Source organism: Oncorhynchus mykiss, chromosome 13 (genome assembly GCF_013265735.2).
Source record: "Oncorhynchus mykiss isolate Arlee chromosome 13, USDA_OmykA_1.1, whole genome shotgun sequence".
Classification (NCBI taxonomy): domain Eukaryota; kingdom Metazoa; phylum Chordata; class Actinopteri; order Salmoniformes; family Salmonidae; genus Oncorhynchus; species Oncorhynchus mykiss.
In genome coordinates, this window is record NC_048577.1 from 18,433,795 (window position 1) to 18,450,598 (window position 16,804).

The window sequence follows — 16,804 nt, forward strand, 5'->3', positions numbered from 1 at the left end:
GTCGCTCCTGGGGTGGTTGTTGTTTGGGCACCAGCACTCAGTGGCCAACTGTATTGTACAGTACTGTACACACACATGCATGCACAAATACACACATGCACGCATGTTCACACAAGCACGCACAATAAATACTGTAAACCTAACCAAAATAAATATGACACTTTATAGCCATGGCAACTATTCCACTTTCACAAAGACCTACAGTACAGAACGTTTGATCCTGGTTTATCCCGACTATGCTTTTTACAGCCATTTACAAAACATACTGTTCGAGGTTTTGAAATGATATCATTTGCACGATATCAAAAGTGTATGGCCTCCCTCTTATCAAAGTGATAAGAACGTTGCACTTAACGGTTTCCCATTCATTCCTTAAAGGGAAATATAATGCTTATCAAGCAAAAATCCAGGTTTGAAAACAAGGTTGTTACCATAGCTACAGTGTTGTACATTGCCTAAGCATAAATGTCATTTTTCCATTGAATGTCTTAAGGAATGGTTCTGTAGATTCTAGTAGGGCTGGTTTTGACATACAATCCTGCTGTACGTGGTCATTATAAAGCCATGTTATAATGACCACGTAAACATTTATCGAGGGAGGTTGTTTGGTGTCATGCAATCTATCCGCCACTGGGGCAGGATGCACGCAGGGCGTCAGACTAGACGTGGTCGCAACACACACACACTTGGCAGGGAGCATGTCGAGCCATTGTGGAGACAACCTCCCAGGAGGCTTTGCACACGACGATGCCAAAAGTGTGGCCTTTGTTTTTATATTCTTCTTTAGGAAAACAAACGGGTGGTGTGTTGTTGAAATAAAACTGAAGTGCGTCTGAGCTGAAGTGTGTCGGTGGTTTGCCTGTGACCTCAATGTGCTCATAGTGTCGGGCTTAGACCGTGAGTAAGGTAGCATTTCAATTTACAATTCTTCAGTTAAACAAGGAGGCAAAATCTTCATTTCTAATGCCAGACTCTTAGCCTGGGTGCCAGTCTGTTACTGCTCTCCATAAGGAAACCAGGCACAGTGGAACAGACTGGCACCAAGGCTACCATATTCCCAAGAGGGCCACTCTTGATTTATGTCAACATAGGCATGCCATAAGCCTAGAGCAGGGGTGTCAAAGTCAAATGGACGGAGGGCCAAATAAAAAAATCAGCTACAAGACGAGGGCCGGACTGTTCGAATGTTCATTGAAAAAATTTTAAATGACGCATATAGTCTAGTGAACCTAATTGAACCTACTGAAAACCTAACAAATATATTACAATATGATCAGATAAATAAAGCAATATTTTCTTATGGCTCTGTCAGTAATCTTTAATTTTCAACAGACACAAAAGACAAATTTCCTTTATATAAATATCCCCATAACATGAACATTAAATGAAAGAAACCGGTATTCAAGGCACCATCAGTAGACTATATTTTCTATTTTAGCAAAAGTGGGCTAAATTTACTTCAAAGAAAAAACAATAATAGCAATTTTCTATCATCCACTCAACTGAAATATTTTTTAAATATAATTGGATTGAAATACAAAAAAATAAAGTGCAAAAATCTATTAATCAAAAACAACACTTTGTTTAAGGAGAAGTAACATGCAGTGAAAACAAATATTAAATTTTAACTTTTAAACTTGAACTGAGTAAAAACTCTAAATATGTGATTGCACAGTAATGTTCACTTGTTTGAGGTTGAGGGTGATACTTGGTGGTGTCCCATCTTTTCCACAAGTTCATCAATGTTCGGGGTAAGGCTCTGAGCTGAAGAAATCCTCAGAATTGAGTGGAGGTGTTCAGCAGTAAGTCGACTTCTGTGTGATGTTTTGTTCAGGTTCATCAAAGAAAACAGTTGTTCACACAGGTATGTGCTGCCAAACATAGACAACGTTTGAGCAGCCTGGATGCGCAGCTGGGGCATTGTGCCGGGGAGGAAACGGGCGAACTCCGCAGCACCCACTGCCGCATATTTTGCCCTCAGTGCATCATTGCATTGGAGGTCAATCAACTCCATTTGGAGGTTTGGTGGTGAGCTTTCCACGTCAACAGCAAATGGGTTACCGAGCAGTTCCAACCTGCTTTTTTGTGCTTCAAAGTCAGCAAATCGGCGTCGAAAGTCAGCGGCAAGCATACCTATTTTATCAGCCAACTGTGTGCTCGGGAACGCACTGGTAGAGAGCTTCTCTTTCATGGTCTGGCAGCTGGGAAAGTGGCTCAAATTTTCTTTCCGCATCTGCGTCTCCCACAGAGTCAGTTTGGTTTTAAATGCCTTCACTGTACTGTACATATCAGAGATGACACGATCCCGACCCTGCAGCTGCAAGTTTATTGCATTCAGATGACTCGTAATGTCACACAGAAAAGCCATTTCACACAGAAACATTTCGTCTCGGAGTTGTGTTGTGTCTTTCCCTTTGCTGTCCAAGAACAGACAAATCTCCTCACGAAGCTCGAAACATCTTTGAAGCACCTTTCCCTGGCTTAGCCATCGCACCTCTGTGTGATAAGGCAAATCACCATGCTCCGTTTCTAACTCCGTCAGAAATGCCTTGAACTGGCGGTGATTCAAACCTTTGGCTCTGATAAAGTTAACTGTGCGCGTGATGATGCTCATTACATGCTCCATTTTCAAGGCTTTACCGCACAACGCTTCCTGGTGTATGATACAATGATAAGCTGTCAGCTCACCTGTCGCGTTTTCCTCTTGCATCTTTTCCCGTATCTTCGCCACCAGTCCGCTCCTGTGTCCACACATCGCAGGTGCTCCGTCGGTTGTCAAACCCACGAGTTTTTCCCAAGGCAGCTCCATCTCATTTACACATCTTGACACCTCTTCATACAAATCATGCCCCGTAGTTGTGCCATGCATAGGACGTAAAGCCAAAAACTCCTCTGTCACGCTTAGGTTGGAGTCCACTCCGCGGATGAAAATTGACAACTGGGCAATGTCAGAAATGTCGGTGCTCTCATCCACAGCCAAGGAATATGCAATAAAATCTTTTCCCTTTTTCACAAGCTGCTCTTTTAGATTGATGGACAACTGGTCTACTCTCTCGGCAATGGTGTTTCTGCTCAGACTCACATTTAAAAAGAGTTGCCTTTTTTCTGGGCAAACTTCGTCACAAACTTTAATCATGCAGTTTTTGATGAAATCCCCCTCCGTAAATGGCCGGGCTGATTTAGCGATCTCTTCTGCCAAAATAAAACTGGCCTTTTGTAGCCTTTGTTCCATGTCCATATTCTTGTTTTTGTCCGCGTGTTTCGTTTCATAATGTCGTCTCAGATTATACTCTTTCAGTACCGCCACACTTTCTCCACACAGAAGACACACAGGTTTTCCAGCTACCTTCGTGAACATATACTCCGACTCCCACCTTGTTTGAAACCCCCGGTTCTCAGTATCCACCTTCCGTTTTGCCATTTTTGATGGGTATCTGAAAGTTAATTTTACTGTGATGCTGACGACTGCTGTGCCAATAAATATTGAAATGAAGCAGCCTACTGCTCGGTGCGTCACCTTTGCATTGTGGGAAATGTAGTATTGGTGCGTGTAAAAGATCTGCGGGCTGCCGGCTTGCTGCGGGCCGGTTCTAATAATAAATCAAGATCATCCCAGGGGCCGTAAAAAACCTTCTTGCGGGCCGGATGTGGCCCGCGGGCCTTGACTCTGACATATGTGGCCTAGAGTGTTTGGATCCAGTGACTCATGTGTTGCTACTTTATAACCCCATTGAGACAGAGGGCTTTACCTATAATTACATTGCCTAAGCTCTCCTCAGCTATGTACACTACCAGCATCCCATACAGAAGACCCAAGCCAATAGGTAATGTCATTGAGGGTCCATATTCAGGGGTGGCCAGGGTTTATGGGCACTCCCATAACAAATCAGAGCACCGCTATAAAGCACTTAAAATATAAACTTGAGAACCCACATAAGTTCACGAAATATGAACATTGATCCAGCAATTAACACTTTACCCATACATTAAATCTGCAATATGTAACCTTTTGGGTCGACCTAACAAAATGAACATAGAAATGTGAGTTATAGATCTGTCATTCGCATTGAAAGCAAGTCCAAGAAGCGGTAGATTTGTTCTGCGTGCACTATTTCTATACCCCCTGTTCTTAAGTTTCATTTTGGCTCTTTTACTTTAGGTTTTGTACACCAGCTTGGATATGGAAAATATATCTCACAGTGGTTTAGATGGTACAATGATTCACTACAATATACTTGCTTGTTTTGTCACATAAACTGAAATTAGGGGAACAATTCAATTTAATCCATGTTGGTGCATCCCACCCTTAGAATTTTAGCAACCAAGAAATGGCAGAGCGATTCCTGTATAGTGCATCTTTAAGTTGCTCTTAGTAACACAGTAATTAAATAGCTGGAAATGGGCACCAACACCCGATGAGTAATTCGAACCCTGCCCAAACAACATCACCAACAACCAATCACGCATCTAGCCTGGTCCCAGATCTGTTTGTGCTGTCTTGTTGACTGTTGACCATACGAGTTGGCAAGACAGCATAAAAAGATCTGGGACCAGACCACCACTCATCCCAAAGCTACCCAGAATGACCAGGAAACCTGAATCTAAAACAAGGACCCTGGACAGCTGTGTTTTAGACTCACCAATACAAAACGCCCTGGACAGCTGTGCTTTAGACTCACCAATACAAAACACACATCGCCCACAGAGCCAGAGCTTCAATCAGGCATTGTGTTATAAAACTGTTGTCATTATCTCAGGAGATAAAAAAAACTGTTGTTGTGCTTTGTGTATTCCAGTTGGGGCGTAGTGTGTTTGAAAAGGCATGATGGCAAAAATAGAACAACCTCTTCCCATGTCTACTCTGTTGATCTGGTTAGGTTACAGTGTGGCAGATTCTGAACACTCAGTTACCTTATCTAAGTGTAGTACCACACTACCACATAGATAAAGAATGAACCCGATTCTCATTCACTGGAAAACTTAAACAGCAACAGTAAAAGATTGGAACCAAACAAAATATGCAGTAATCTTGTAATGAGATAGGACGCTCTTGAAAAAAAGAGATTTCAAATCTCAATGAGCCCTTCCTGGTTAAATACAGGTTACAGAAAAATATCAGAAAAAGAGTTTAACAGTGTAACATTATTGCATTGTATTTAGGTTACAAAACTGTGCAACTTGAACATAAAACGTGAATCATGCAATGGTCCAAGAGCAATTATCTTACTATAAAACCATTCAAAATTAACAAAACAAAAACGCCATACATTTAATAAGAGAGCTTATTTCTGTTGATAAAATCACTATTTACCTGCTGTTCGGTTCAGCAAAGAAATCCATAAACTTTCTATGAGGGTGATTGAACTCTGCTCGGGAAGTACAACTTCACACGTTGCTACAGTTGCAGCTGTGACAGCAGCACGCGGGGCAGTACAGTATGACCACGCCCACCGAGGATTTATTCAACCAATACGATGTCTCAAATGTTTCCCTGGCGATCTAGATTGGCTAAATCCTATCAAATAGGCCTACAACATATACTTTACTTGTATGTCGTGCCAGTTGAGGTTTCTCATCTTCGAATCGATTTTTAACACAGTTGATATTCTGTTTAAGTCAGCCTACTGTTACTTACTTTATGTTCAAAGACACCCAGAGAAACAAGTTGTTTTTAAATGTAGCCTCTCATTTTATCTTCTTTCATCATTATTTATTTATTGTAGGATTTCTCATATAATACACACAATTTATAGAACATTTATAAGACAAAATAAAGACTAACGTTAAAATTGGTACCATATGGAGAGAACAGAAGTGCCAGACAACACTATTTTGTTATATGTTGTTACATGTACAGTACCTTTCATTTCTGTTTATTTTACATCTGTTTATTGAAGTTAGCTATATAGCAATATACACTGAATGTACAAAACATTAGAAATACCTGCTTTTTCCATGACATACTGTAGACTGCACTGTTGGTTAAGGGCTTGTAAGTAAGCGTTTCACGGTAAGGTCTACACTTGCTGCATTCAGCGCATGTGACAAATAAAGTTTGATTTGAATCCAGGTGAAAGCTATGATCAGTTATTGATGTCACATAAGGAGACATGTTAAAGAAGGATTTGTTGTGTGTGTGTGCCATTCAGGCGATGGGCAAGACAAAAGATTTAAGTGCCTTTGAACAGGGTAAGATAGAAGGTGCCGGTTTGCATGCAACGCTGCTGGGTTTTTCACACACAACAGTTTCCAGTGTGTATCAATAATGGTTCACCACCCAAAAGACATTCAGCCAACTTGACACAACTGTGGGAAGCATTGGAGTCAACATGGGCCAGTGTTCCTGTGGAAGTGCTTTCAACACTTTGTAGAGTCCATGCCCTAATGAACTGAGGCCGTTGTGAGGGCGAAAGAGGGTGTAACTCAATATTAGGAATGTGTTGTTAATGTTTTGAAGACTCGGTGTACTTGTGTAATCTATTAATCTGTTGTGTTTTCCTGACAACATAGGGTAACTGGTTAGGTCACAGTCAGGATAAACCCAGAGCCCTACCCATGTTTAACACAACGATTTCTAAAATACCAACCTCAACCTTTAAGCAATTTTACTGTGCATTTTATTCTGCTATATGATTGATCTTTTGATATTCGGTTATATATTTTCTGCAGTGCAAAGCTGTAGACAACAATACATTAGACAACTGATTAACAAAAGGACTGGATGAGTATATTCTGTAGCACCATAGACTGGTCTATGACACCATGTCAATCTACCCTGGAATATCGATGTTGTCTCTGCGTCCCTGCGGTCATCAGTATCAGCTAAATAAAAATATATATCTTATGTCAAATACAGTGTCAAGTAAACATTACAGGGTGCTACTTAGTATGATACATCTTATACTATGTACAATGGAATGTCAAAAATGGGATTATTTAATACAATGTCAAATATATACATTCAAATGTAAAAACGACATTGAACATAACTGGTATTGGATGAGTCTGTGGAGTCCTGAGAAAGGCTGTTTTTCCTACCTCATTATCCTGACATACGTGACTCTCGTGTGGGAAAGTGAACACAATAGACTCCCCTGCTGGTCTAAAGAAGTCACTGTGATATTTCAGAAATGTCCCCTTTCAGGAAACCGTTGCTCATTGCAGTGCCGGAAGAGAGGACTTGCACCAATGCTAGCGTAGCTACAGTGTAATGATGAAGTTATTTTGAGGGAAGAAATACATAGTATACAAATGTACATCATTTACATAATCCATAGTGTCCATTTCAGCAACTGGGTATTGAACCCGGGTCTCCTGAACGTCACAAGACTGTGTTAGCCCAACGGAAGTCTGTAGGTCTCAGGCAACGTTAGTCATCACAGGAGGATGGTTCGCTGAACCATCCAGCAGCCATAATGTCCCTTGGATCCAAAAAGAGTCTCATCCCTTCATTTTAGTCTGGTCCACAGACTCCAGGCTTTTCACCTACACTTTCTAGTCTTCCCCTCTGTTACCAGCTGTCTACAAAATAGTCAGAAATACATTCAAGTATATATATGTTTAAGGCTGGTCTTCCACTCTCAGGGCTGTGCCCCACTGAAGGTGGCTATGGGCAGGCAGAGGAGTGAGCAGAAGGTGGGGTGGAGAGGGTGGATCTGGGCGGACAGGCCCTGGCCTAACCTCCAGTCTGTAGAGCTGTCAGGCTTGTAGCATACAGACACCTCACACCTGGGAGAGGAAGAGGAAGGGAAATAGACACTGTGGTCAGATAGTGTGTGTCTGTACGTGTGCATGTTTAACTTTACTTGTGGGGACTGTGTGGATGTGTTTAACTAAGAATAGTAAACAAATAAAAATGTAACCAACTGGGGACATTTTGTTGGCCCCCAAAAGGTAAAATGCTATTTCTAGGGGGTTTAGGGTTAGGATTAGGTTAAGGGTTAGTTTTAAGATTTGGAGCTAGGGTTAGGTTTAGGGTACAGGTTAGGTTTAGGGGTTAGAGAAAATGGGACTGAATTGTGTGTCCCCACAAGGTTAGTTGTACAAGACTGACAAGACTGTGTGTGTGTGTGTGTGTGTGTGTGTGTGTGTGTGTGTGTGTATGCCTGTACCTGGTGACACCCTGGAAGATCTTCTTCTCATCCTGGTCCAGACACACAGCGAAGGTGGTGTTACCAGTCCCACTGACCTGCACCTTGTCCACCTTCACCTCAGTAACGCTCAGTTGCTGTCAAGTAGAAACTGACCATTAGAGGCATAACAAGTATATTTTGGGACTCCAAGGGTGGCTTTTCCACACACAGACTAAGCATAGTCCTGGATCAAAAACAAGAACAAAGGACAATCTCCACTGAAAGCGTTCAGGACTAGGCTTAATCTGTGTCTTGGAAACCAGCCCTAATGACATAGAGAAAATAATTATTAGTGGCATCAGTATTTGTCTGAGCTACAGGATGCAGTGTGTCACATTAACGTAAGATCAAGTGAACAGGAAAAGGGTTGGACAACAACCACAACAAAAAAAGTCAAGTGAGAGTCGTGCTCTGTTAAGGTAGAAACTGAGACGTGTCTGTGAAAGTGTACATCGGGTTTCCTATCGGGTTGATCTAGAAAGAAGCTCGTTCTCGGGATACGAGAGATGTTGCTCCACTTATAGAGTCCTTATAGAGCACTGTGGTTTACGTAAAGTTGTTGATGTACGCCGTCTAACCGCAAGTCGCACCGACTCGATCGGACAACATCCTGCTCACCTGATTGTAGCCTTTCTTAGATTTGTTTGAGTTCTGCCTTTTCAGTACTTCTGTCATTGTCAACTGCAAGCACTCCATCTTTGAATCTGAAACCGTGGGGGAAGGAAGGGATCAAAACAGGATGTCTGCGTTGACGAAACAAACTTTCAAACGTACAACTGATTTGGCTGCTCCCTAACATGCGTGAGCCCAAAAATGTCCAACTCATGAATGAACCCAGAACATTATATTACTGTAGTTCGTTGTATTGCTGTAGTTATATCACCTAGTTCCTCTGGATTCTTGCAGGCTTTGGTCAGGTTGATGGAGGTGCAAACTTTGTCTTTCTTCGTCCATTGACTTCTCCCACTGATGACCACCTGAGAGAGGAAAAAGAAGGAGAGAGAGAGCGATACATCAGAAATGCATCAGACAACGCTGATTCTTTATGCAGCTGACACGGTCAGTATGTTCCTAGTGGGATGAAGAGCTGCTGAACACCATCTTACCCTGTTGTAAACCACCTCTAACATCAGAGGGACTGCCTCCCGGTCGCCATCGATCCCAAACCTCTTGCTCGCGGCACCTACAAAAAGGACAAACACAGAGCTTCCCTATTAGGATACAGCCATAGAGCTGAACATGGTGCTGAAGATGAATAATCAATCATTGATGATGGTGAATACGAAGAATGATGATTTATACGTTTAGTGTCACTTCGTTTTTTAAGACACAAAAAGCGGTGGAAGAGATTGTCATGTAACATGGAAGAAACGACATGGAACAACGAGACAAACTGAGTTTCTGAATCATAGATTGAAACAGCAGATGTTCCCACAGCCATAATCCATCCAGACCTCGGACTCCCGGCTGAAGTCAAGACGCATATTTTCTGTTTGGAAAATCTTACCTGCCTGTTGTTTGTTATGGGGAGGTTGCTAAGAGACGGTGCTGAGGCAGATGTACGTACCCATAGCCTTGATGGCTCGTGTACCCGCGGTGTGGCCCAGCTCTAGGGAGTGAATGAAAACCTCTGTCCTCCTCTCGCCTCCAGCTAACGTCATCTACAACCCCAAGGACATCAAACACTCAACACACACATTTATAACATGGAGGTTGAGTATAGGAGATGTGCAGTGTGTGTGTGTGAGAGAGAGAAAGAGAGAGCAGGACAGAGAAAAAGGACAGAAAAGAGAATCCAGGCTTCACCTCAGCTTGGTAGAGCTGCATCAGTGCAGGCCTGGTGGCATGGCGACAGTAGTACAACACCAAGTCAGCCAGGATGGGCAGACGATCCTCATAGGAACTATCATACAAATCGGACTCAATCTTAGAGGTTTGCTGCAAGACACAGGGAACACCATTGACTGTGTGTGAGACAACACATCCATTTTTCAATCATGTTCATCATTTGATATGTCACACAAAGTGTGGTCTTACCTGACACACCACGCTGGCTGGTAGACTGAGCAGGCTCAAGGTGTTGCGTTCGTACCAGGGGTCCAGCATACCAATGAAACGGGCTATGTCGTTAGTGCTGTCTTCTGTGCCCAGATTGTTGAGCTCCTAAAAGAACAATACGTCAGTCTCTCTTCGTTTTAGCTGCAGAGTAGTAATAGTATTGTATGGCCACAGAAACATTGCCTGACGACTCATCCTGAATTTAATGCCGCTGCTCTATCGCAGGGTTTGCCAAACTCAGTCCTGAGGGAAACAGTCTCCTGAACAGCTATCAACCCATGATCTAGAATTGACGTTAAGCTTTAGAGATGATGTTTCTTATGGTGCACCAGAAACTGTAACATGGTTTGGGTCAACCTCATCAGGAAGTGAATGGAAGTTCAATTTATAAATTGAAAAAACAAATATTATAAATCCAATGTCAATTATCTCCCCAATTGACTTGAATTGAAATAGAATTGACCCAAACTCTGACAGGGCCACTTAAAAACAGCCACTATACTATTAACCTAACTAATGATGTCACTGAAGCCCTTGACAAAAAAACAGCACTGTGACTCACTTTTTATTGATCCCTCTAAGGCTTTTGATACAATTGATCATGCTATACTGAGACAGAGATTGTTGAGTGTAGGTCTTTCGGAGCATGCAGTTGCATGGTTTGCTAACTATCTGTCTGATAGTGCACTCAAGTTGATGCGCTCATGTCTGTTAAATTGTCTGTCTGTAATGGTGTGCCCCAGGGCTCTGTACTTGGTCCCCTCTTATTCACTATTTATATAAATAATTTAGACAAAATTGTGCAACTTCGCTTTTATGCTAATGATACTGTTACTTGTTGTGCCTCGTCTCTCACAAAAGCTTTCCAGAACTTGCAAACTGTTTTTTATACTGTTCAACATACCTTGTGTCAATTGAAGCTTATCCTCAATACTGACAAAACTAAACAGAAGGAGGCTAGTATCAGCTATATTTATGCCTTTACTAGACTATGGGGATATTTTATGTATGCTTCAGCTCAGTGTTTGAGATCAATCGACACCCTTTACCATGGCACTCTGCGCCATCGGCTTGGAACGCCTTACATAATACTTTTAAACTGTAAGAACTTGTCCCGATTGGTGTTTTTAAATCACTGATGAAGGATTTTGAGGCTGATTCCCTGACCTGTTAATGTTTTTAATTTGCTGTTTTATGATTTTGTTGAATTCTATGGCCTTTACTAGATTACTTGTGGTTTTTCATGTTGTCTGTCTGTAATTGTGTAATGACTTGGTGCTGCCTATCTTGACCAGGACGCTCTTGAAAAAGAGATTTCAAATCTCAATGAGCCCTTCCTGGTGAAATAAAGGTGAAATAAAACAAATCTGATAGGGCCACTTAATAAGAGCCACTACACTATAACAGTTGTACTCACTGTACTTCCTCTCCGTGGGCTAGCCGACTGGCCTCCGGGGCTAGGGCACCTCACAACACCATCCCTCTTCACGGGCACAAAGAAGAACTGCAGCCGGAAGGCTCTGCTGAGGCTCGGGCAAGCGTTCTCTCTCTGGCGTAGGTTACTATAGGCTCTCGCCACCTTGCCCGCCACGTGGTCAGCCCCGAATACTACCACCCTCAGGGTGGTGGAATTACCGTTACCCTCCTCGTCACTGCTCAGGATGGGCCTCCGGCGGAAGCACACGTGCTTGAGGGCCTGGGGGGTACAGGGGGTCTGGAACAAGGAGTCTGGGCTGACTAGGTGCACCTGCTGCGGGAGCGAGTTGGAGCGCTTTGAACGAACCGCGACCAAGTCCTTAGCATCTGGGCTGCCGAGGCTCTTGGCTCTGGTCAGGGACTGCGTCTTTGTCTTGAAGAAACGGGAGAAGTGCTGGCTCAGACGAGCCGAAGCTTTGGTTGACTTGCCGGATGATGGGCTCCGTTCCAAAGGGGAGGGGCTGGAGGTGGCGTCCTCAGGGTCTTCGTAGAAGTCGCTGTCGATGCCGGAAGTGACTGAGAGAACGGAGGGGGCGTAGGATCCGGAGGCCAAGGACAAGGTGGAGTACATGGAGTCTTTAGAGGCAGTGGAGAGTGAGGAGACGGTGGAGAAGGTAGAGGCTCGGTGGTCCACACTGCAGCAGTTGTACATAGACATGGCGGAGACAAACTCCTCCTCTCCTTCTTCCTTCTCTCCCTCTTCCTCCTCCAGGTCGAACTCTGCCCCTTCCTCCTCCTCCTCCTCCTCCTCCTCATCATCTTCGCCGTCACCCTGACCACTGGAGGTCTGGAAGCCGGTTAGGTCATGCTCGTTCTCCAGGATGGTGTTGAGGATATCTGAAAATCACAAAGACACAGTCCATCAGTTGCATGTACTGTAAAGCACAGTATACAAATGAATTTATCACAATCCAAGTCGAATCCATCAAACAGAAAGGAAAGTCAACCTAGGTAGGAGAAACTTAAAGAGGAACCAGACTCAAGGGGGATCCCATGACAAGTCATTTCATGAGAGAGTGAAGACCAAAGTCCTTTACCAAAGTTGTCCTTGTCCCAGTGAAACATGTAGCACTTGGCTGTGGGCAGTGGTAGAGTTTGCAACATTCCTAAAAACAGAATAAATACAACGAAACAACATTTACACATACTGTATGGAAATGTTTCGCATTAGCTTCATTTTGACAAATCAATAGAATAGGTAAGGATAGGTTAGAATAGGTTAGGCTCCTCCCTCTCACCGTCAGACTTCCTGCCATTGGACGCTGGGACGCCCATCCTCTCCCTCAGCCCCTCCAGGCCCTGGGTCACATGATCACGGCCTTTCGCCGGGTCGTCCATGGCAGCGGCCGTCTCCAGGACGTCGGTTACCATGGAGAAGATCTCCGCCAGCTCCTCTAGACTCTTGACCTGTGGAGAGAGTGTCATGTTGTGTTACTGTACAGAAGATGGGTACTAACAAACTACTAAACATTGATTTTGACTATGATGGAAAACTAAACAGATTACACAGCCATCAAGACTAACAAAATCTTAACTAAAAAAATATATATATTTCTATCGGTATCTGTACAGCGTTCCAGTGGTATATTGCGTCGTCCAGTACCTGCAGGGCTTTGTGGATGCTGGCCAGGGTGTACTTGGTGCCCAGGGTAGCCTGGTAGGCATGTTTGACCAGGTTGACGTATGTCTCTCTCTGGGACCGTTGGATACTACTCAGTTGGTCTGCTACAGACAGGAACTCAGGAGGCACCTCACTAGGGTTCATCAACAGAACCGTCCTATAGGGATCAGATGACATAGGGTTGACATGGTGGAAAACACAGGGGTGATAGAGGTCTGCACTCTAAAAACGAGTCAATATTATTATTCCTTGTTACATGAATTGTAGAACAAGAAGATACAAATGCCTTTGTCTCTCGGCACACATACAAAAACGTGTATATACAGTTGAAGTCGGAAGTTCACATACACCTCGGCCAAATACATTTAAACTCAGTTTTTCACAATTCCTGACATTTAATCCTAGTAAAAATTCCCTGTCTTAGGTCAGTTAGGATCACCGCTTTATTTTAAGAATGTGAAATTTAAGAATGTGCCTTTAAATTGTTTAATTTGGGTCAAACGTTTCAGGTAGCCTTACTCAAGCTTCCCACAATAAGTTGGGTGAATGTTGGCCCATTCCTCCTGACAAAGCTGGTGTAACTGAGTCAGTAGGCCTCCTTGCTCGCACACACGTTTTCAGTTCTGCCCACAACTTTTTTATAGGGTTGAGGTCAGGGCTTTGTGATGGCCACTCCAATACCTTGACTTTGTTGTCCTTAAGCCATTTTGCCACAACTTTGGAAGTGTGCTTGGGGTCATTGTCCATTTGGAAGACCCATTTGTGACCAAGCTTTAACTTCCTGGCTGATGTCTTGAGATGTTGCTTCAATATATCCACATCATTTTCCTTCCTCATGCCATCTATTTTGTGAAGTGCACCAGTCCCTCCTGCAGAAAAGCACCCCCACAACATGATGCTGCCACCCCCGTGCTTCAAGGTTGGGATGATGTTCTTCAGCTTGCAAGCTTTTCCTCCAAACATAACGGTGGTCATTATGGCCAAACACTTCTATTTTTGTTTCATCAAACCAGATGACATTTCTCCAACAAGTACGATCTTTGTCCCCATGTGCAGTGTCAAACCGTAGTCTGGCATTTTTATTGCAGTTTTGGAGATGTGGCTTCCTCCTTGCTGAGCAGCCTTTCAGGTTATGTCGATATAGGACTTGTTTTACTGTGGATATAGATACTTTTGCACCCGTTTCCTCCAGCATCTTCACAAGGTCCTTTGCTGTTGTTCTGGGATTGAGTTGCACTTTTCACACCAAAGTACATTAATCTCTAGGAAACAGAACACGTCTCCTTCCTGAGCGGTATGATGGCTGCTTGGTCCTATGGTGTGTATACTTGCGTACTATTGTTTATACAGATAAACGTGGTACCTTCAGGCATTTGGAAATTGCTCCCAAGGAAGAACCAGACCTGTGGAGGTCTACAATTTTTTTTCTGAGGTCTTGGCTGATTTCTTTTGATTTTCCCATGATGTCAAGCAAAGAGGCACTGAGTTTGAAGGTAGGCCTTGAAATACATCCACAGGTACACCTCCAATTGACTCAAATGATGTCAATTAGCCTATCAGAAGCTTCTAAAGCCATGACATAATGTTCTGGAATTTACCAAGCTATTTAAAGGCACAGTCAACTTAGTGTATGTAAACTTCTGACCCCCTGGAAATGTGATACAGTGACTTATATGTGAAATAAACAGTTTGTAAACAATTGTTGGAAAAATTACTTAACCAACTTGCCAAAACTATAGTTCGTTAACAATAAATTTGTGGAGTGGTTGAAAAACTAGTTTTGATGACTCCAACCTAAGTGTATGTAAACTTCCAACTTCAACTGTAAATACACATGCAGTTACACAGAAACAGAACAAGGGGAACGCTAACAGAAGAAAAACCAACACGAGACTGAAAAGGAAGGAGTGACATATTGGGCAGGGAAGGGGTGGGGAGAACCAATAACTGAAGAGGAGTTCCAGACGTGTGGTTTACGTGTGCATGACAAGATTGCACAATCATTCATAATAATAAGTAGTAAAATATAGCCGTTAAACTGTTGACAACCTACATTGTTTTTGAGCGATGTTTTGAAGTGGCCAGGCCTTGCTCTTCTCTCACCAGTCTGTGATAGGAAATGCCTGTGAAGTGAACACACGCTGAATAAGTTGATTGTTCTTGACTAAAGTATTGTACTGCACACAATTATATATTTTCACCTCACAACATCACAAAATAGTGATCCCCATTCACACCACTGCAAGCTCATTCATTCATTGGCCTGTACCTGACGTGACTTTCTCAGATTTCAGCAGTATTCTTTTATCTTATCTGTCATTATCCTCTTCCAGGTAGTTGACAGGTTGTTATAGTTCTGCTTTTTTTCCCTTTTGTGAATTGAAATATCACACATCCGCTTTCAAAGAACAGGCTACCACAGAACCGTCAAGCACTTCTCCATTATCACTGGCACATGTTTGCGCAGACAGGTTTACCTAACTTAAACAATGAGGTGATCAGGTTCATACAATCGTATGAATGTTATATCTGCAGTGCCTTCAAGTATTCCTACCCCTTGACTTATTCCACATATAGCAGTGCACCAGCCAAATTCAAAATTGATCTGAATTGTAAAAAAAAAAAAACTAACATATTGTTTTTGTAAATGTATGGAAATTGAAATACAGAAATATCTCATTTAAATAAGTATTCACACCTCTGAGTCAATAATTGTTGAAGCACCTTTGGCAGCAATAACAGCTGTAAGTCTTTCTGGGTAAGTCTCTAAGAGCTTTCCACAACTGGATTATACAACATTATTCTTCACAAATTTCTTCAAGCTATATCAAATTGGTTGTTGATCATTGCTAGACAACCATTTTCAGGACTTGCCATAGATTTTCAAGTAGATTTAAGTCATAACTGTAACTCAGCCATATTCACTGTCTTCTTGGTAAGTAACTCCAGTGTAGATTTGGCCTTGTGTTTTAGGTTATTGTCCTGCTGAAAGGTGAATTAATCTCCCAGTGACTGGTGGAAAGCAGACTGAACCATGTTTTCCTCTAGGAATTTGCCTGTTCTTAGCTCCATTCTGTTTATTTTTTTTATCCTGAAAAACTCCCCAGTCCTTAACGATTACAAGCATACCCATAACATGATGCAGCCACCACTATGCTTGAAAATATGGAGACTGGTACTCAGTAATGTGCAGGGTTGGGTAGATTACTTTCTAAATGTAATCAGTTACAGTTACCTGTCCAAAATTGTAATCAGTAACGTAAAGTATGTATTATCCAAACTCAGCAACATCATTTGATTACATTCCATTACTTTTAGATTACTTTCCCCGTAAGAGACATTAGAAGACAAAAATGTATGTTACCAATTGAACAACATCTATTGCAGCATAAATCCATGTTATAGTTTACATAGCTAGGCCTCCCGAGTGGCGCAGTAGTCTAGCTAGCTGTGCCACTAGAGATCCTAGTTCGAGTCCAGGCTCTGTCGCAGAGAAATATGGAAGTATAGATTAGCC

At 42.6% G+C, this 16,804-nt stretch overlaps 1 protein-coding gene across 2 annotated transcripts in view; it reads right to left on the bottom strand.

Annotated features, from left to right (window-relative positions):
* Positions 1–5,693: 5,693 nt before the first annotated feature.
* The window catches only part of LOC110485801 (phosphoinositide-3-kinase, regulatory subunit 5), a 28,596-nt gene continuing 17,485 nt past the window's right edge, over positions 5,694–16,804 (bottom strand). For both annotated transcript variants that reach the window (XM_036940469.1, XM_021556979.2), the window contains exons 6-18: positions 15,341–15,410; positions 13,270–13,444; positions 12,905–13,073; positions 12,704–12,772; positions 11,608–12,503; positions 10,170–10,295; positions 9,939–10,070; positions 9,700–9,793; positions 9,239–9,315; positions 9,016–9,109; positions 8,751–8,836; positions 8,112–8,227; positions 5,694–7,728 (exon numbers count right to left, since the gene is read on the bottom strand). In XM_036940469.1, the coding sequence (XP_036796364.1) occupies positions 7,581–7,728; positions 8,112–8,227; positions 8,751–8,836; positions 9,016–9,109; positions 9,239–9,315; positions 9,700–9,793; positions 9,939–10,070; positions 10,170–10,295; positions 11,608–12,503; positions 12,704–12,772; positions 12,905–13,073; positions 13,270–13,444; positions 15,341–15,410 (2,252 nt within the window). In that variant the 3' untranslated portion in view covers positions 5,694–7,580. The remainder of the gene's footprint in view (positions 7,729–8,111; positions 8,228–8,750; positions 8,837–9,015; positions 9,110–9,238; positions 9,316–9,699; positions 9,794–9,938; positions 10,071–10,169; positions 10,296–11,607; positions 12,504–12,703; positions 12,773–12,904; positions 13,074–13,269; positions 13,445–15,340; positions 15,411–16,804) is intronic.